General features: G+C 37.3%; 2 protein-coding genes across 2 annotated transcripts; one reads left to right on the top strand and one right to left on the bottom strand.

Annotated features, from left to right (window-relative positions):
* Nucleotides 1–5,288: 5,288 nt before the first annotated feature.
* LOC127122616 (uncharacterized) lies at nucleotides 5,289–6,692 on the bottom strand. The gene has a single exon (XM_051052922.1). The coding sequence runs from the start codon at nucleotides 6,690–6,692 to the stop codon at nucleotides 5,289–5,291; it is 1,404 nt and encodes a 467-aa protein (XP_050908879.1).
* Nucleotides 6,693–18,000: 11,308 nt separating this feature from the next.
* LOC127122615 (uncharacterized) lies at nucleotides 18,001–19,018 on the top strand. The gene is made up of 4 exons (XM_051052921.1): nucleotides 18,001–18,039; nucleotides 18,196–18,528; nucleotides 18,599–18,776; nucleotides 18,903–19,018. Exons 1-4 carry the CDS (start codon nucleotides 18,001–18,003, stop codon nucleotides 19,016–19,018), a joined length of 666 nt encoding a protein of 221 aa, XP_050908878.1.
* The last annotated feature ends 2,890 nt before the right edge of the window (nucleotides 19,019–21,908 follow it).

Genomic DNA, 21,908 nt, shown 5'->3' with positions numbered 1-21,908 from the left:
GCCTAAAAGCTTCGCAGATCGAACCCGAAATGTGCATTTGTTAGGATTAAATCTCAACCTAAACTTCCTCAAATGAGCAAATAGTTTCCCCAGGTTAGTGATATGTTCTTCTTCTGTCTGGGATTTGGCAATCATGTCGTCAACATACACCTCAATCTCTCATAAATCATGTCGTGAAAGAGAGTCACCATGGCACATTGATATGTTGCCCCAACGTTCTTTAATCCAAACGACATTACTTTGTAACAAAAAGTTCCCCAAGGGGTAATGAACGTGGTTTTCTCCATGTCCTCGGGATCTATTTTAATTTGGCTGTATCTAGAGAAGCCATCCATAAAGGAAAATACGGAGAACTGAGATGTGTTATCCACCAATACATCAATGTGAGGTAATGGGAAATCGTCTTTGGGACTGGCTCTGTTTAAGTCTCGGTAGTCTACGCACATGCAGACTTTCCCATCTTTCTTCGATACCGGTACAATGTTGGCAACCCATTGTGGGTACTTAGCGACTTCTAAGAAACCAGCGTCGAACTACTTTCTCACCTCTTCTCTGATCTTGAGAGCCATATCTGGTCGAGTTGTTCTTAGCTTTTGTTTGACAGTAGAGCATTCTTCTTTAAGGGGAAGCTTGTGGTTCACGATATCAGTATCTAATCCGGGCATGTCTTGGTATGACCATGCAAACACGTCATCATATTCGTGGAGGAGCTCTATCAATCTTTTCTTCGCTGCATCTTGAAGCGCGGCGCCTACCCTTATTTCTCTCTTGTCAACTTCTGTTCCCAGATTGATAACTTCAACGTCCTCCTGGTGTGGTTGAATGACCTTCTCTTCTTGTCTGAGTAATCTGGCCAACTCTTCAGGGAGTTCGTAATCTTCCCCCACTTCGTCTTCAGCTTGGTATATTGGACAATCAAAATTATATTGGACCTTAGAAGTGTCGTTATCAACGGTCTCGGTGGTGTTTCTGCATGTTATAATTTATGCAGTTTATTTAGAAAGTGCGTGCATAAAAATTGATGCCATTTTTTTGTAATAATAAGAAAAACGAAAGGAAAGGAACAAAAATTTGGATGCGAATTGCCATTTCATTAATGATATAAAAACTCTTGAAAAAGATAAAGGAGGCCTTACAACACACCACTGTGCCTTGGGCAGAGCACAGAGTTTTGTCTAGAATAAATAAATTACTTTTGAAAAATTTGGGGGACTTCCACAGCCTTCCAGTTTGTCAGCTCTTCATTAGGTGCCGCTTGTCGCATCCAGCTAGACACCCCCTCTTCACGATCTTCATCACTGATCATCGCCACATGTTTACCAAAAATGTGGCCAGTGCCGGTGAGCGTTTCTTCTACAGAAGGAATCTGTTCTTTGTCATGTTGGTTACCGACTTTATTTGATGACGGGTCATACCCCAAGCCAAATTTGTCTCGTTTCTCTTTCACTTCCACCATTTTGCCCCAGTCTTGAGCATTTTCACTTTCCATAACAACCTTAGCTCCTTGCCACGAGGCCATGGATGATCCTTATTTCGGGGTCTCCAATGTCTGTCGGATGGCCATCATATTTACCACTTCCAAGGATTTGAATGGTGTCTCAGTTATCTCGCCGTCCACCTCGATATACCGGAAATTTGTCAGGTGGCTAACCAAGATATCCTCCTCCCCTCCAATCACAATCATCTTGTCATTTGTAATGAATTTTAGCTTTTGATGTAGAGTAGAGGTGACAGCACCTGCGGAGTGAATCCAGGGTCTCCTAAGTAGGCAACTATAACCGGGATGTATGTCTATAATCTGGAACGTTATATTAAAAATAGTTGGACCTATCTTGGTTGGTAAGTCAACCTCTCCTATCACTGCTCGCCTTGAGCCATCAAATGCCTTTACAATTAGGGTGTTGGGCTTCATACTTATCCCTTCCATTGGCAGCTTTATCAAAGTTGTCTTCGGCATGACGTTCAGTGAGGAACCTGTGTCCATTAATACCCTTGATATTATAGTGTCTATGCATTTCAGGGAGATATGTAGGGCCTTGTTATGGTTCTTTCCCTCGACTGGCAGTTCATCATCGTTAAAACCCAAAAAATTTCCAGTGGTCACACAAGCTATCACATCGTCAAACTGTTCTATTGTTATGTCTTTCGTGACATGCGTGTCGCTGAATACCTTCAACAACGAGTTCCTGTGTGCTTCTGAGTTGAGTAATAAAGATAACATGGATATTTTTGAAGGTGTTTGATTCAGTTGGTCCACCACTTTATAATCACTCTTCTTGATTATCCTCAGAAATTCCTCGGCCTCTTCACGAGTGACCGTAGCTTTAGGAGATAAGTGCATGTCTTGCATTTCTTGATCAGGGGCAGGGATCTGGACAACAACTTTCTTTCCTTTAGCCTTTGCAGAAGTATCAGCAGCTCTTGGCGCGAACACTCAGCAACTAAGTGTCATTCCTGCCGGCCCTACAATCGAGGTGACATTTGGTTCGTAGATCATCAAAGGTTGGTCTTCCTGCCCCTACTTAAAAGCTCTGGGCTGATATATCCACGGGACTGCCTTCTCATCTTCATACGCGAACGATGCTGGAAACTCTATCACCAATGGGCTTATAGGTATTTCCACATTAACCTCATCATAAGGGATGTCCACCACGGCTATCTCTTCCTGGCGCTTGCTTTTGACACGACAATTTATCTGTAACTCGCCTTGATCCAACATTTGTTATATAAAATTCCTCAACTTTTTATTGTTCTCTTTAGCAGCTAGTTCCTCCGGGATTATACCACTCTTCAGCAATTATGCTCCTATCCTGGAGATAGGGGTTTGAATCTCTTCAACCTTACGAATTAATTTACCTTGATCACTCTCCTCAATGGCACTGATGGAAGTATCCTTATGTGTTGGCATAGGATTGGTGTTCACGTTCGGGCGTCACGGAGTGAAGGAGACGACCTTTGCTTCGATCAAGTCTTGTACCCGATTTTAAAACGCAAAGCAATTCTCCAAGGTATGACCAGGTGCTCCCATGTGAAACTCACAATGGGCGTTAGCATCGTATCCGGGTGGATATGGAAAAATAGCCAGTTTTAACTCCCTCAATGTCAGAATGCCCTTTTTTTGCAGATATGGGAATATATGGCTATAAGGTACTGGTAGAGGATCAAGTTGCCTTCTTGGAGGCCTTGGCTTGAATTGTCTTGGCGGCGTGGTGTTTTGCTGATGATGATGTTGTTGATGTTGTGTTTTATATACCTGTTATTGCTGCATTGGTTGTTGATAAGGTATGGGTACCACGACGACGACTTGGCCATATGAAGCATGTTGCTTCCCCTTATAGCCTCTGGATATAGCATTCGTTTCACCTTCTCTTTTCTTCTGGAAGCCTCCAGAAAACTTTTTCGGTGCGCTAGGGGCTGTCACAGCTCCTGGAATCTTTCCATCCCTCAACCCCTTTTCTATGCGATCTCCGATTGTGACTAGATGTGCAAAGTCGAATGCTGCACTACTCACCAATCTATCAAAGAATGGGTCCTTCAAGGTGTCCACAAATATTCCGGTCATTTCCTTTTCAAACAATGGTGGCTCTACCTGAGCAACCAACTCTCTCCACCGCTGGGCGTATTCTTTAAATGACTCATTTTCTTTCATAGCCATCCCTTGCAATTGCATTCGACCGGGCGCCATATCTAAGCTATATTTGTATTGATGGAGAAATGCGTCAGCCAAATCCTCCCAGCTTTGAATCCGTCCCCGCTCTAGGCTTATGTACCATCTTAGAGATGCTCCACTTAGATTGTCTTGGAAACAATGTACAAGTTGTTTGTCGTTTTCGGTATGAGCAGCCATTTTCCTGAAGTACATTACTAGGTGACTTCTTGGGCAAGTCTGTCCTTTGTATTTCTCGAAATCAAGAGTTTTAAATTTAGCTGGGATGACTAAATTTGATACCACACACATGTTCATGGAAGAGGCGCCGAAGATATTATTCCCCTCTATAGCTTTGATCTTCTTTTCCAGGGTACGGAGCCTATCTGCAGTAGGATCTGGAAGTATCTTAGGCTTTGGTTGATCAGGCACATAGAAAGCATCGTACGGGTCATCTCCAATTTCAGATCCATGATGAGTAGACGCATCAGAAGGCTCTGCACAATCCCCATCTCCTTTTCCTCCTACCGGTATCTGAACCAGTCTCTTCTTGGTGGGGACGTAACTCTCGTCTTGGGGGTTCAAACCTGGTGTGCTATCATTCCTTTTTGCCCTAGCTTCTTCATCCTCAATCCTCTCTCTTTGGGCAATTGCGATCATTGTCTCCAACAGTTGATCCATTTTCTCTTGGATCGTGTTGATGTCTGTCCTCATGGTAACTTGGTTAGCCTCAACTTGCTCTAACATCATCTTGTAGTTGCTTCGCGTATCGTATCGGTGTTGATTAGTCAGTGTGGCTGGATAAAGGGTAAAAAAGGCCGGGTAAGTTTTTTTTGAATTTTTATGAAGCGTGATGCATAATGCAGATGCAGATGTTATGCATATTTTATTTTCAGGGAATCATTCGAGTTCCATTAGTTGTTAGTAATTCGAAGAAACAAGAAATACTTAGAATAACAATAATGGAGTAATTTTTAAACGTCTTTCATTCAAGTACATAACATAGGGGTCCAAAAGGCCATAGTTCAAAATACATTTGTTAAAGGAACAAAATATAAGACATAGGAAAATTAAACTGCAGGCTTTCTGGCTTGGAGCTCTTCTAGTTCTTCCTTGAATCTCTTCAGCAACCCTGTACAGAGCAGAATGAAACTGATTATGGCTGGAGGAGTGCTATCTTCCTTCAACTCTTCAAGTGCGTCTCTTAACTTCCATGGTAATTCTTTAGCCGCCCAATTACAGGACCCCACTAGCCCATCGAGCTTTGCACGAAACTTATCCCTATCTTCTTGCAAGAAGTCTATGGTCTTCTTAAAGGATTCATAGTCTTCAAACACATACTCTCGTTCCTTTAACCATATGGAGCTGTCTTGGTGTAATGACTCTAGTTGGTTCTTCCAATAGCTGCCAGACTCTTTTGTGTCTCTTACTTCTCGACACTTTTCTCCCATATCATGGGCGAAACCCTAGAAGCTTCGGTGGCTATATTCTTGAGTCGGCGTTCTTGATCTACTTCAGCCTTTGCATGACGAATAGAAATGGTAAGTTCTTTTATCTGAGCCCCAAGTGTATCTCTTATCGTCTTGTTTTCCTTCGTGGCTAGATGCCACCAACGCTCATTGTCTTGACATTCTTTTTGGGCTCATCGTAATTGACCCTTAAAAGTATCTAGGCAATGGTCAGCTTGTTCTAGTCCCACTTTGATCTTTTTCCTCTTATGCTCCTCTTTGTTGAACTTTTCCACACGTGCTTGAAGCTGTGCATCCTTTCTCTCAAGCTCCCACTTCATGGTGTTTTTCTCATTGATGATTTGTCGGAGTTTTATCTTCAACTCTTCATTCTCTTTTTCTAGCTTTGCCATGGTGGTCTTGAGTTCCTCCACTTCTTCAATAGAGACATGGGTGAGCTTAGGTTCAGGAAGAGGTACAGGTGCCCGAATGACGAACGACATTTTGATTATCTCCACCCTTTCCTTTACCCAATGAAAATATGGTTCTTTTGTAATCCCATTCGCTCTCCCCAAATCAGTTCTCCCTTTTCGATTGACATTCTTCCAAGCCTCTTTGATTCGTTGGAACAAGCTAGGATTCTCAACCCCAAAGTCAAGCAACAAGAAAGCTTCCAAAGACCTTGCCTCTGGAGGGCCTTCCATTGCGTAGCCAAGCTGTCTTAGTGATAGAACCGGGTTAGAATTCACGTATACTTGAGTTCCCATAAGTGGTAGATTAGGGAAATCTCCACAGCTGAATATGATGTCCATGTTGATGTATTCTTTGGAATACCGAGAAAGATCTTCGGATCGGAGCGATCCCAATCTCTGAGGCCAACTAACATCTGTCTGTTCAACCCAAGCACCTGTCTTTGGAAGATGTTCTAGAAACCACTGATATAATAAAGGAGCACAACAAGCAATCATTCCTTTCTTCTTAGTGTAACTATGGCTCATGTAATAGTAAACATCAGCTAACAAGGTAGGTATTGGGTTTCCAGTAAGGAAAACACAAATAACAACCATGTCTATGAAACCATCCATATTTGGGAACAGGACGATTCCATAGATGGCTAACACAATAGCAGAATAACAAGCATCCCAACTTTCTGCCTTTAGTAAGGTATGAGCTCTTTCCAAGAGAAAACTTAGCGAAAATCCTTTGGTATTCCCTTTGGTCTCTAGGTTAGCCTCTACTTCCTTTTCATCCATGTGAAGCATGCTAGCAATGATCTCAAGGGGCAAAGATTCATCTATCCCTTCAAATAGTGGCTTGTTCTTCATAGGAATCCTAACAAGACGCTCGAATTCTTCCAACATTGGTGCTAGCTGGAAGTCTTGGAAGGTGAAACATCTTAAAGGTAGGTCATAGAATTGAGCCAGAGTAACTAAAGTTGTATGGTCCACTCGTTGGTTGAGGATGCTGAGCAGATTTCCGTAGTTCTTCCCAAAGTTGATTATGTACACCGGGTGCATCTGAGAGACCAAGTCACGTAAGCTCCTTAGATTGGGATCTTTGAATTTGAAAGAGTAAATGTTTCTTTTGCTTGATTCCATGTTTCTTGAGTTCCTGCAACTTATGACACTCAGATTCCTTGGAAATAAAATAATATGAATGTCATGTTATGAATGATGTTATGCATGTCACAGGTAGGTCAACATACATGCCGTGTGGGTATCTTTGGTTACTAAACAAAACTCTTTTGGAAGGATGCTAAAGTTAAGAGGTTCCCAAAGTCATCAATCACTATTTAGGAAGATTATTGTCATGACGAAAGCTCATCCGCTAATAACCTCCCTAAAAAGAGCCTCGTCTAGGTGAGGCCTTCGTATGGTCCCAAAGAGGAAGACTCCTAGTGGGTCCATACTACACAACTCTCGAGTCCAAGGTTCTAATGAGGTTCTCAGATTCATAGATCGAGGTTGGGAATACTACTGTAAGGTAGTAATACGCCCAAGGGATCTCATCTGATTGGGGCTTTTGTATTAACCCAATAAGTCTGGGACTTTTCAGGTAAATACTACATAACCACCGGATATAATGGGTTAATTGGTCCCTAGAGTCATTGATCCAACTTGAGAATACTATCGTCGTGACGAAAACTCGTCGGGTAATAATATCTCAAGAGAATCTCCTCTAGGAGGGGTCTTCGTATCTTCCCAACAAGGAAGACTCCTTGTGGGCGTCCACTATGCAACCACCAACTTAATCTTATGGTTTTTCTCAGACTCGGGTGGAGAGCCTATCTCAAAAAATATCATCAACCAGAGAACCCCAATAATACATAGCCAACAAAAACACCATACAATAATTATGACAGCACAATAATAGCAGAAACAAATAAACAAAACTAACACACAATACATCAGCTGAACTAAATTAGGCTACACTCTCTTTTGCTTGGAGCTAGTCCCCAGCAGAGTCGCCATCAGTCGCATCTCGAAAAATACGATTCCTGGCGATGGTTACGGAAAAAATTTATGTTCGAACAGAGTCGCCACCGAACTTTATTTATCCCAATGAAGGAATAAGAAAATATCGATAAAACCTTTAGGAAATGGAATAATGGTCGTCGCAACCATATTCGGGTTCGGGAGTTGATTACCCAAAGGGAAGGTATTAGCATCCCTCACGTCTGTTGTACTCAACGGGCACCTTTTAGTTCAAATTTGCGATTTGAGTGTTAATTTATGTTTGTTTGTTTTCTTAGGGTAATTAGAGTCGATAATAGATATGGGTGAATACCTCAGAAGGGAGAAAAGAGAGGTTTTTTATTAGTGTGCTCGTGAAGATACAACAATCTCTTGCCTACGTATCCTTATGGTATAATAAGGAAATCAGAGCATTCGTAGTTCGAGAACTACGACTGGTTGGTGTTTTTTATGAACAACTGTTTAGATTGCATCCTAAAGGCTAAACATTGGCTTGTCTACTCTCGTCGAAGGCTTAAGCATTGGTTTGTTATACGCATTAGAAAGGATTAAATAGTGTTCTTTCTGAAAAGAGTTTTGATCACACGAGGGTGACAAGTTGGATTAATATGTTGGATGCTTTGATTGGTTTCGATCGCACGAGGGCGAGAAAGATATATTTGATGTGTTGAGACATTTTTTTGGATGACGATTACTCGAATATTCGAGTAAGACAACTCGTATCCTAATAGTCGAGGAGAGGAATCGAAGGCTCTAGACCATCTCCCTTTTCATCCTTAATTATAGAAAGGATTTGATAATAATTAAGGTGTTTTGAATGGATGACGAATACTCAGATAATCGATTAAGACAACTCGTATCCTAGTAATCGAGAAAAGGAATATAAGACCCTAGACCGCTTTTTGTTTCATCTGAATATTTATAAAAATAAGGTTGTATATGGTTGACGTATTTTAGAATGAACGATAAGTACTTGGATGACTGAGTAAAACAACTCATATCCAAGCATTTGAGAAGAGGAGTTGAAAGCTCAAAACCATCTCTTTTTTCGTATAGTTTGTCAAGAAAATGATTTGATTAAGTTGTATGTTTGTGGAAAAATGACAATTGTTTGACTGACCGAGTAAGAGAACTCGTATTCAACCAATTGAGGAGAGAAGTTGAAGACTCAAAGTCATATCCTTTTTCATTTCATTATTATTTAAGTGTTTTGATTTAATCGGGGTTTGGAAGTTTGTAGAGGAACGACAATTATTTGACTAACCAAGTAAGGGAACTTGTATTCAAATAGTCATGGAGAAAAAATTGAAGACTCAAAGTTATCTCCCTTTTGGTTCCTTGTTATAAAAGGATTTGATTTGTTTGTGCTTAAGTGGATTAGAAATGACGATTATTAACTGAGTAAAAGAATTCGTATTCAAATAATCGAGGAGAGGAGTTGAAAACTCAAAACCATCTCCTTTTTTCATCATAGTTAATTCAACCATTTTGCATTCAAGGAAAATAAATATTCATGATATAATTCATAACTTGAGAAAACTAGTTCATCATTACTAATCAATCATTAAGAAACATACATGTAATTTTAGTTCATAAACTTATAGAGCATTGGATTAGCTTTCCAACACTTTCGACCGCATCTCATTTCGAGTTACGAAACTCAAGTTATGATGAAAATAATGTTTTAAACAGAATTTTCCTTTCTGATTAGAATCAATTGTAAACTGTGATTCAAATAAAATCAGTCAGAGGCTAACCAAAAGTGATTGATTCTAATCAAATCCATAGTGTAAATGTTCTGATTCGAATCAAATCAGTCATAAATGCTTTTCTACATAATTTTTGCTTCCTGATTCGAATCAAACCCTGCAATTTCTAGATTTTCACTGATTCTTCATGCTTTTCTCAATACAAAGACATGGTAAATCACACACTATCATACCCTAACATCAAATAACATATTAGGATGATCATAAAACAACAAAACCACACATGCAAGGTGTAACACCCTTCTAAAATACCCCAAAATTAATTAATTCAACAAAATATAAATCAGAGTAGATATGCAATTTAAGGGTGTCACACTTGACACTTCACACCATTCACCATAATAACTTGTCATGCTCATTTATTAATCAAAATAAAACATTGCACAATTCGCAGCAGATAGAGATCTAATCAATCATGCAAACCATGTAACACATTACATGTAAAGTTGTTCAACAACCAAAATGAAAACAAAGTAAAACATCCCGTCCCGATGTTACATCTACCAGAGCATGACCCATTAAGGAACTACACTAGACTCCAAGCACTAGCTTCTACTCAATCACTGCTCGTTACCTGAAACATAGTTGTAAGGGTGAGTTCCTCAATCGATATAATAAGCATTATAAAATATCATGTAATGCTAAGTAAATTAACACATTTCATCACCCTAATCATATCACACATTCAGCAACGGCAACATCAACTCATAATCATAATCATACTCAACCCAACACAAAACACACGTATAATATTGGAATACATCCATTCATATTATACGCCATACATACATTATGCAATGAGACTCCATGCATGCGGTACCGACTATTCGTGAACACATAGTTCAACCTCACCGATCAAACCCAGATACGGCTACCAAGCTCACTAGTCCTACTCATTTGAGACCTAGTGACTCACTCACTAATTCCTCACCATGGGAATTAGCTACCACCCCAAGGGCTATGCTATGCACGCTAAATCACCTAGCATGCAAACATCAACAACAATCCACAATAACTCACTCACTAATTCCTCACCATGGGAATTAGCTACCACCATAAAGGCCATACTATACACGCTAAATCACCTAGCATGTAACCATCAACAACAATCCACAATGGACATATGCTCACACTCTAAGCCATAAACAGTCCATCCACAATTGCATACATAATAGATATATTCACAGCATTATGCATACCATCATACATTATCAGCATATTTATCACATAATCATATCATATCATGCCAATTAATAAATCACAGTATTAGCACACTCTACTAATACCTATACTGCTCAAAACAACGGGAAATGATCCCTACTATATCATACATCAGCTAAATTACATCATTCGGCTGAAACGACCAAAACTGCACAACAACAGCTCAAAAGAAATCAAACTTCTGCCCATACGCGTATGCCACAATTCCTAGCCAAGCCCATACGCGTATGGCCTGTCTCATACGCGTATGCTACGCGTACCACTTCTCCCATACGCGTACCAACAGAGACAAAACCACGTTTAAAACTTCATCTTCTTCATCCATACGCGTATGGCCTCACCCCATACGCGTACCACTCACAGGCTACGCGTAATACACGCGTATGGCGCGTATCAACGCCAATCTCCTCCCCTCCAAGCCATCTCATACGCGTATGGCCTAGTGTCATACGCGTATGACCAGAACAAAAATTTCAGATCTGCGATGGGTTTTTCTCTGCTACGAGATTTCTCAATCCCAACCTTCCACAGTCCAATTTTTTACACAACATTCGTTCATATTATCTAATACAGATCATACCCATTCAATTTCATAATTTCTAACCTCATTACATCTAATTCCTACGAATTTTCTTCAATTATAACCCATATCTCATTCATCCAGAAATTCACAATTTGCAACATTCATCATCCAAATTAGAGTCGATTCAATGGTTTATTACTACCCATTACATGTTAACCCATAATACCCATTAAACGACGATAAACCCCCCTTACCTGAGTTAATCCGGCAAATCCTTTACTTCAAGCTTTTCCCTTCTTCAACCCTTGTTCTCTTGCTCTTCCTCTTTGCCTTTTTCTCAATTTTTCTGTCGCTTCTCCCTTTTCACATGAAAAAAAACCCTTTTTACCAAAAATGGGACTTTTTACTGATTCCAACTTTATATTATTCCAATAATAATAACCCAATAATATTCCAATTATTTAATTAAATTAATAAATATACTATTAACTTAAATTAAATAATTATCATATTTTATCGGGGTGTTACACAAGGCAACCATACATGAACCCATAAGCAACAATAAATATATTTAACACCTTATTTCACCAAAATCATACCAAGTGACATGTACTAGTGCAAAAAAGCAAGGGGACTCAAGTAAAACATGCATAATCATCAACTTTAATGGCTAAAGCAAAATATGGAAAGCCTAGGTTTTCCAATTCATGAAATTTCTTCCCTAAAAGCTAAACTATCTAGAACCCACCTTAAATTGATGAAGATGATGAAATATTGGAGATGAGATGATGATGATCCAAGACCTTCTTCCTTCTTCCAAGTTTTCTCTTTCTTCTCTTATTGTTTCTCTTCTTTTTCCTAATTATCCTCTTTCTCTTCTTTATTACTAACTTTCTTCTTTTATTCTCTTCCATTCTTATTTATATTACTAATAATAGAAAGGAGTGGTTGGTAAGAAAAGGAAAAGGAAAGAAATATCTTAAAGGTTTGTTTTTATCTTATAGATATTAATTGACCAATTATTAATGTTACCAAAATGTTCCTTCTTTAACATATTAATAAAGGTCAACCTCACTAACCAAGAATTAAACTCATATGAGTTCACTGATTACTCTATTTTTCCTAACTAATAAGAACTAGAGCTTATAGAAACAGTTTATCTCAGCTGACAACGAATATAATATTTACGGGGATACGAGATATTACATTTCATGTGTTCCAGATATGTATATCCAGAGTTAAGTTAAAATTGAGTTAAATTTTTTAATTTGTTATCTATTATGATTGACTATAGATTTGGTTTACCCTGATACTTTCCTTAAAGCTACTGTGTATATGATTGTTAAACCAGATGAAGTGGAGGTTGATGTTAAGCCGTGTGATGTCAAAGATAATGTTAAACTGGTTGTTATTGAGGTAGATGTTCGTGAACAATTTACAACTAAACCTGAGTTTGTTGAGCGTAAACATATGCTTCAATGGATCCGCACGTAGGCCATTAAACTTGATTTAGTGTTGTAATTGGAAGGTATGATAATGGTTTTAATAGAAGACAATAATTTGTAACAATGAGATGCAAAATAAGTGACACATACTAACATCTTATTCGGAATTTGAAATGGGATGACACTGGATCGAGAAAGTGTGATTGTCCTTTTAAGGTTCATGGAAATTGTAAGGCTAATAGTACATGGAATTTTAATGTGGTTTTTGGTATACATAATCATTACTTGTGTCACAAGTTAGCAAATCATCCCATTGTATGTCGCCTTAATCCCGAGGAGAAGTTACTTGTTTCTGATATGACATTGAATATGGTGTCACCCAAAAACATACTTGAAACAGAAAAGACCTCAAAGTATCTCAAATATCAAGCAAATATACAATGTTCATTCCATAAACAACAAGGCGAAAGAGGACCAATAATTGAATGCAACGGTTGTTGAAGAAATGAGTATAACCTTCCACTTTTGTGAGTTATTGGTGTTACTTTGAAAGAGATGACTTTTTCAATGGGTTTTGCATTTTTAGAAAGAGAAAAAGAGGACAATGTTACACGAGCTTTGGAAGTGTGCAAGACTACATTGAAGGACCAATAAAATATGCCAATGGTCATTGTAATCGATTGCGACACCACACTGATGAATTTGGTTCCAAACATGTTTCCTACATCTTATGCATTACTTTGTAGGTATCACATAACCAAAAATGTGAGAAACAAACTTAAACCTATAGTAGCGACCAAACAAATAAAAGGTGAAGATGGGAAAATGGTTAAAGATGGCATGGTAGTGGAAAGACTAATGGATGCTTGTAATTGTGTTAGAAATTCTTCCATGGAAGAGTTATTTGAAAAATTTGTCATACAATTAAGAAAGGTGTGCGTGAGATATCTATATTTTCTAAAATATGTTGAGAGCACAATTCTAGACTAGGTGAAGGAGAGGATTTTATGTGCTTGAACCGATCAAGTTAGACACTTTGGAAATACAAAAAATAACAGAGTTGAATGTAAACATGCTACACTAAATAATTGGTTGGGAAATAATAAATGTGATTTTTGTAGAGGTTGAAACACCGTGAACCAAATAATCCGAAATCAACTTAATGAGATACATACATCTTTTGGTTGGAGAATTTTTTACTGTATTAGAACACCAATTCAAAGAAAACACCCTTTATTCATAATTGGTTGGCAACATTTCTCGTGCGAGATTGAATTTTATTTTTCAAGAATCCAAACGAGCAGAGAAAACAAGATCTAATGGTTCAAAGTACGCTTATACACTTAGGAAAATGTATGGTCTTCCACGAGATTGAATTTCATATATATATATATATATATATATATATATATATATATATATATATATATATATATATATATATTATATATATATATATATATTATATATATATATATATATATATATTATATATATATATATATATATATATATATATATATATATGAGATTTACACTCACTAGAAAATGCTTTGGTTTGATGATGATGGTGTGATGAAGGATGATAAATGAAATATATATATCATAACCGAGTGGGAACTGATCCAAGAGAGATTCATGAAAGTTGATGACAGCATAAAATTTCACATCAAAGAGCAGTTGAGGAAGAGTGTCTATCATGAAACCATTGATTTGAAAGCACCCTCAGAACCAGTTAAAATGAAGGATCCCTTAAAAAGGTCAAACCGATCGAGAGTGACAATTCTATAAAGCGACATCCTTTTTACTTTGAACATGTTCACTCACATTTTTCAGATTCTCCAACTACTAAATCTAAAAAAAATATTTTCAAAGATGCTCGCGTTAGCAAACCATCACCACTGTTACCTAAAGTTATCCATATTGAAGAGATGCCGCTTTTTATGCACAAATATATTGAGTGAATTATAGATGTTAAAGGTGAAGGAAACTATGGTTTTAAAGTTGTTTTGGGTTTGCTCGGTAAACGAGAGGAGAACCACACATTTGTACACCATCAACTTGTACAAGAGTTGATGACATATAGGGAATCATACACATCACAAAATGGGAAACAAAACATTACCATGCAATTCTCGAAGCTCTTGTTCCTTGTGTTAGTGGTCTGACACCGGTTGAAAAACGGTCGCGCTTCCCTGAAATGGGACATCTAACAGAAAGTTATTATGATAGGGTATTATTGACCGGACAAGATATGGTTTCTCATAAACATTTTTTAGGTTTCAAAGTATGCAATCTCAAAATCCATTTAGATGCATCATGTGTATTGGGAGACTTTAGAAAACACAACATTTTGTTCACGTTTATTTGAAATCGAGGTGTCCTATACCAAAGACATTACCGGAGTGGATGACTCATTTCACAAAATAGGCTGAAATTTGACTTAACCACTTTCTAGAAAGGATGGAAAAGCTCACTAAGTTGAGCAAGATTAAAAGAGAATCAAATAAGGAAAATTCAAAGGCGACACCACCCATAGAAATAGATTTAGGTGATGATACATGTTTGGATGATTTTTAGTTTTTATCTAACTATGTATTTAGATGATGACTGGATTTTGTATGTATTGTTAACACAACCTCGATAAATAAGTAATGTATATTCAACACTAATTGTATAACAATTATGGTCAATTTTAAGAAAACTTTCTATTTCAACCTATTACCAAGTTTCTCCTTGCATAAAACAAGTTTTGTGTAACACTTGAGGTGAGGTGTATATGGAGATTTACTTTTGGATTAGGCCCATTTTAATTGCAAAAAAATATGAAACATGAGGTATTTCAGAGATACAACTTCATAGAACCCTTCTTTTGGAAACAAAATAGGGTGAGTTTGGATATGCATATCCAGAATATCCTCTGAGACAAGATAGGATTTTTAAGGTCCATAATGATCTAAAACTTGTATAAATATGGGGTCTCTAGTCTCATGTTGTTCACATAAATACACCATGTTAGAATGAACATATATTGGCATGTCACATTTGTAACACTCTGGAATATGATTAATTTATTTAATTAAATAATTCATATTTTATGTAATTAATTGGTGTTTAGTGTGCTTTTAATTAAATATAAATGGTGATTTGTATGTGTTTGTGGGACATTGATGGAGTGTAGTGTGAGCATTGGTAGGGTGGCAAAAGGAATAGAAGAGTTCGGATGATTAAAATAATTAAAATAATTAGAATAGATAATTATTTTGATTAATTAATTAAAATAAATTAGAAAAAAGATATTTTTGGGTGGAAAATAGGATATAGGGAGAAATAAGGGAAATGGTGAATAAAATGAGAAGAATTGAGCCTTAGTGTAATCTTTAAGAGATTAAAAATTAGGTTATAGATAAATAGTAGTTAGTAGAGTTTTAGAGAAAAACAATACATGAAAACATAATTTTGGGAGAAAGGAGGCAAGGGAAAGGCTCAAGCTTGAAGAGGGAAGAACAACCTTGATCAATCTGAATTTTTGCAAGGATCTAAGGTAAGGGGAGAGAAAGTGCTTTCTCTATGGGTGTATAATATAAAAGGGTAGAGAAGAGAGAATCCTTACTCTCTTTAGGAATTGTGTGATTTTCTTATGAGTTGTTGTTAATGTATGTAAATCTTGAATTTGATGATTAAAGGTGTGTGCATCTAATTTGCATGACTGTATTTATGTATATATATGGTTCTGCTTATGTGTGGATGCTTGTGCTCCATTGTTGGAGTTGTTGAAAGTATGATCATGAACATGAATTGATGAAATTGAATGAATAATGGGTGTGATTATGTGAATTAACATGTTACAATGATGGTAATACATGTGATATAATTTTCTGGACGTGTTTGGGTGATTAGGGATCGAATTTTGGAGTTAAAGGAGACTCCCATTGTAGAAAATGCATTTTTTTTGCCTTATGGTGCAGGGTGACAGGCGTCACTCAGATGATGGGTTACCCGTCATAGACCTTGAGACGCTAAAGGGCACTAGGACTCAGACGGGGAGACCTACATGGTATCCAGGCTTGGTTTTCGAAGCCATTCATCATTATGGCGACTGCCTGGGAATTTTGGGAAGATGACGAGCGTCACCAGGGTGACAAGTTACCATCAGGCTGTCATAAGGGGCATTCTCGTCCCTGTTTGTGTAGTTTGAGCGATTGGTTCATATTTTTGACATTATACTGTTGTCGTGGGATACTTGGTGACTGTTTGGATATGTTGAGGTGGTTAATTCATTATTAGTAATTTAATTAATTTTGTAGAATTATCGTTGTTGAATGATAATTGATTTACTCATGTATTGATGTTGTATGATGTGAATACGACTGATATTGTGATATCAATGCATGATTATATGATGATTAATTTTGTATTGTTGGTGTGCATATGATGTGATTATTGGTCGATAGTAATTCAGAAGGGGGGATTACTATTATGTGTCAATGCATATTGTTTATGGTCAAAAGGGGGGCCATAAATATTATTATTTTTGTTGCATTGATTTGTATGGACATGCATCATTGTGTTGTGTCATTGAAAGAGACATGTTGTCTAGTTCAGAAGGGGGACTAGTGGTTTGTCCCAAGATTAGAAGGGGGGGGGGGCTCGTGGATTCAGAAGAGGGGACCCAATTCCAAAGAGAACCAAATGTTGAGTTGGTACCACATGGACAAGTGTCGCGTTGTGTCGTGAGTCACATTACATCTTATTTTTATATTATTATGAATGAGTGTGAGATCATGGTAATATTGATTGTGTATTGGATGTATGATATGTTTTGTATTTCGCTACCTTATATTTGATGGCTTTTGAAAGGTTGTCATTAGTGACACCTTAATTTATCGAGTAACTTATTATATACAAGTTTTGGGGTTTAGGGTCTTACATTAGTGGTATCAAAGTAGGTCAGTCCATCTGACCGGGTTTTTGACATGTTAATTGTTCCCTAGTATCCGACATATGGCTGTGCACTGTCAATGTGCTTTTTCTTTTGATGTCTGTTTGCTGGTGTGCAAAGTATGGCTAGAAGAAATGACCAAGCGATTACTGACGCTTTGGAGTTAGTGGCTCAGGCGCCGCAGGGTCAACATAATCAAGTTGGTGATAAATTACATGGATTGAGGAAGTTTCAGAGAAACAGTCCGCCAACCTTCAAGGGTAGATATGATCCAGAGGGTGCAAAAACATGGCTAAGAGATATTGGGAATATTTTTCGAGTGATGGCTTACACTGATGTTTAGAAGGTGCAGTTCGGTACTCACATGTTGTTAGAAGAGGCCAAAGACTGACGGGATAATGCGCGCGATAGACTAGAGGCTATTGATATTGAGGTTACTTGGGTCATGTTCAGAGACCATTTCATAGAGAAGTAATTTCCCGAGGATGAGCGCAGTAAGGAGATCAAATTCCTCAAGCTAAAGTAGGTAAATATGGCAATTATTGAGTATGCTGCTAAGTTCAAAGAACTGGTGAAGCTTTGTCCACACTATAATAGTGCGGCTGTTGAGGGGTTGAAGTGTATCAAGTTTGAAAGCCAGATGCGTCCTAAGATCAAGCAGGGAATTGGGTATTAGGAGATTCGTATATTTCCCATGCTGGTGAATAAGTGTAGGATAGATGATTAGGGCAACAAAGCTCGTTCTGCTCACTATAAGAGTCTTTGTGAGAAGAAAGGGAAGAATCCGTATCGTGGGAAATCTTATAATGCTCCGGCTGACAAAGGGAAGCATATGGTTTCATATGAGAAAAATACAAGTGGGGGAGGGACTCTCGCTTCTATCAAGTGCTTTAAGTGTGGGGTTGCAAGTCACCATGCCAATGATTGCAAGAGTTCTAAGAAGACGGGACATCTTATTGTTGATTGTAAGAGTAATAGTCTGACTCGCTTCAACTGTAGGGAGATAGGTCACATTATTACTCATTTCCAGAAACCTAAGAAGGTTCAGTTTGGAGGGAAGGTTTTTGCTTTGACTGGGTCAGAGACTACTAGCTCAAACATATTGATTTGAGGTCCAATTTTGTTAATAGTATTTCGTGGATTGTTGTATTAACACGGGTGCTACACAATCTTTTATTTCACTTGATTGTGATGAAAGGTTGGGTTTAAGGTTGTTTTCTATGGCTGGGAGTATGATTATTGATACCCCAACTAATGGTTTGGTGACTACTTCTTGGGTGTGTTTGAATTGTCTGGTAACTATTTATGGTAAGAGTTTTGGGATGAACTTAGTCTGTCTACCGTTGAATCAACTCAATGTTATCTTTGTAATGAACTAGTTAGAGTTCAACCATGTTCATATCAACTAATTCAACAAGTTAGTGACATTTGTAGAATTTGATGCAATTGACGAGTTATTTGTTTCTCCTAAGAAAGAGGATAACTTCATGAAGGATGATGATGAGGTGTTTATGGTATTAGCTTCTATGAAGGAGAAAGCTAAGTTGTGATTGGTGAATTACATGTAGTGTGTGATTTTCCATAAGTGTTTCCAAATGATATCAGTGATTTGCTGCCGGAACGCAAGGTTGAGTTCTTTATAGACTTAATACCTGGTACTAGTCATGTGTCAATGTCTCTTTATAGGATGTATGCTTCAGATATGAGTGAGCTGAAGAAACAATTAGAAGAGTTTCTTGAGAAGAAGTTTGTTCGACCAATGTTTCACCATGGGGAGCACCGAAGTTGTTAGTCAAGAAGAAAGTCGGTAGCATGAGGTTATGTGTGGATTATCGACAACTGAATAAAGTCACTATCAAGAATAAGTATACTCTTTAAAGAATTGAAGATTTGATGGATCAATTGGTTGGTGCTTATATGTTCAGTAAGATGGATTTGCAGTCGAGTTATCATCAAATTCATGTGAAACCATAAGATATTCCAGAGACTCTATTCAGAATGAGATATGGTCATTACGAGTATTTTGTGATGTCGTTTGGTGTATATAATATGTCTGGAGTGTTTATGGAGTACATGAATAGGATTTTCCATCCGTACATAGATCAGTTCATGGTTGTGTTCATCAATGAAATTTAGATATATTTAAAGTATGATGGAGAGCATGTAGAGCATATGAGAGTCGAGTTGTGTACATTGCAAGAAAATAAGTTGTATGTGAAGTCATACAAGTGTGATTTCTGGTTGCGAGAGGTGAGTTTCCTCTGGAATATAATTTCTAGTGGTGGTATTGTTGTTGATCCGTCGAAGATGATGCAGTGTTGTAGTGGGAGACACCGAAGTCTATTACAGAGATCATCATTTTTCTTGGATTAGTTGGTTACTATAGGATATTTATTGAGGGCTTTTCGAAATTGGGGAGGCCTTTATATCAGTTGAATCGGAAGGGTCAAGATTATGTTTGGGATGTGCATTATGAAGAGAGTTCTCAAGAACTCTAGAAGACGTTGATGTCTGCTCCAATTTTAATTTTTTCGAATCTGAGTTAATCCTTTGTTGTGTATTGTGATGCTTCGAAGATAGGTCTAGGTGGTGTGTTGAGGCAGAATAGTCAATATAGCAGTAAAAGTTTTGAGACTAAGATATTGATTAACTTAACTCATAAAGCAAGAGTCGCCACCGCACTTTTATTGTTTCCAAAGGAAAAGGGAAAAAGTACGAACAAAACCCGAAGAAGTTTTAAAATAAAACTAATGAAAAAAGAACAAGGGTCCGAGTGTTAGTTATGTAAAGGGAAGGTATTAACACCCTAAACATCCATGGTACTCCATGGGAACCTCTTTGAAAATGTGTATATTTTAGTTTGAAAAGGGTGTTGTTTGCAAAAGATTGGAGAGATGGGAAAAGAAATATTTTTTCTTAATTTTTGTGTTTGCCAAGACTTTTTGGAGTCTCATGCCTACGTACCAACAAAATGCAATGGAGGTTCAAAACCTCGTAGTTCATGGTAAAAATAACAAAGGTGTTTATTTTGATTCATTTTTTATGAAAATACATTTTGTCATTTTAAGGAGAATACTCAGCTAGTCACCCACAAGTATGAGATCTTTGCATCATCATGAGAAGGGTTCTAACATGGATAAGGATCAACAAGTATGTCGCTATCTCTCTTAGATGGAAAAATAGTTATCATTAATGCTATGGGGTTAGGAGAATTATATCTCAACTATTGAAATGACTCATGTATAAACTTTGAGAAAAGTTTTAAAAGGAAATATGCACAAAAATGGTTTGAATGAGTTATGCATTTTTGAAGTCTTTTGAAATTGGTTTGAATATGCTTAAGATGAATTAACATTTATTAGAAACCAAGAAGATTTTTTGAAACGAGGGAGAAGATATGAAAATTAAAGAAATGGAGGAGAAGAAGAGACTATCCTAGAGAATAAAGTAAAAGATAGGGAGGAAAGATCTAACCAAGAAATAACAAGCTTTATGACATAAGTCAAGCAAGAATTCTCTCCTTTGGATTAAGCCTCAAGCAAGCCAAATAAGCAAATAATAATCCATGCATCAGATGAACCCAAAATAACCAAACTAAGTCTTCAAAGAAAGTCCAAAGTCAGAGGTATCAGATGAATTCCAAAGTCTCAAATCACAAGTCCTAGAGCAAAGGTCAAGATCCTAATTCTAAGTCCATAACTCCATAACATTGCTAAGGATAGTAACCACAAGTCCATGAATCAGGAGAACCAAGTTTCTTTTTAGGTTTTTTCTTGTTAGTGTTTTCTTTACAAATATATAAAAGAAAAGTCCAAAATGGACAAAGAACAAATGATATAGTTAGAAATAATATGATACGGAATGCTAAACATAAAGTAAATGGAATAAAAAATAAAAGAGCATAAAGTAAATGACCTGGAAGTAAAAGTTAATACAAGTAAAATGTTAGTAATTGATGTTAGTAATCAAAATGGAAGATGGTTTGATCATTTTTTGGAGAACACTCAACTATTCACCCACAAGCATGAAAACATGAACTTGTACATCATTGTGAGAAGGGCTCCAACTTGGATAAAATTAACAAGTATGCCACTAACTCTCACACATGAAAAGGGAGAAATATTTTCACACAATACCATGAGGAATAGGAGACTTACAATCTCACTTATAAAAATGCCTTTGTTTTTAGGACAAATTTAGCACTATGTTAAGCAATCGTAATTGGACTTATGTAGAAGTCACGACTATCTGAGGCCAGTCAATATTAATGTTAGTTTTAATACATGCTAGAGAAATGATAAGTAAATCATCCTTCCAAAGTCGTGCCACACAAAAAAGAAAAGAAGGAATGATCAAACACAAAGGCTAGAAGGGTGGTCCATTACTTCAATCTCATGACACTTAGGACAAACTTATGGATCAACACCTTAAATGATCCAT

Source organism: Lathyrus oleraceus, chromosome 2 (genome assembly GCF_024323335.1).
Source record: "Lathyrus oleraceus cultivar Zhongwan6 chromosome 2, CAAS_Psat_ZW6_1.0, whole genome shotgun sequence".
NCBI lineage: Eukaryota > Viridiplantae > Streptophyta > Magnoliopsida > Fabales > Fabaceae > Lathyrus > Lathyrus oleraceus.
This window is presented reverse-complemented; position numbering and strand designations above follow the sequence as displayed.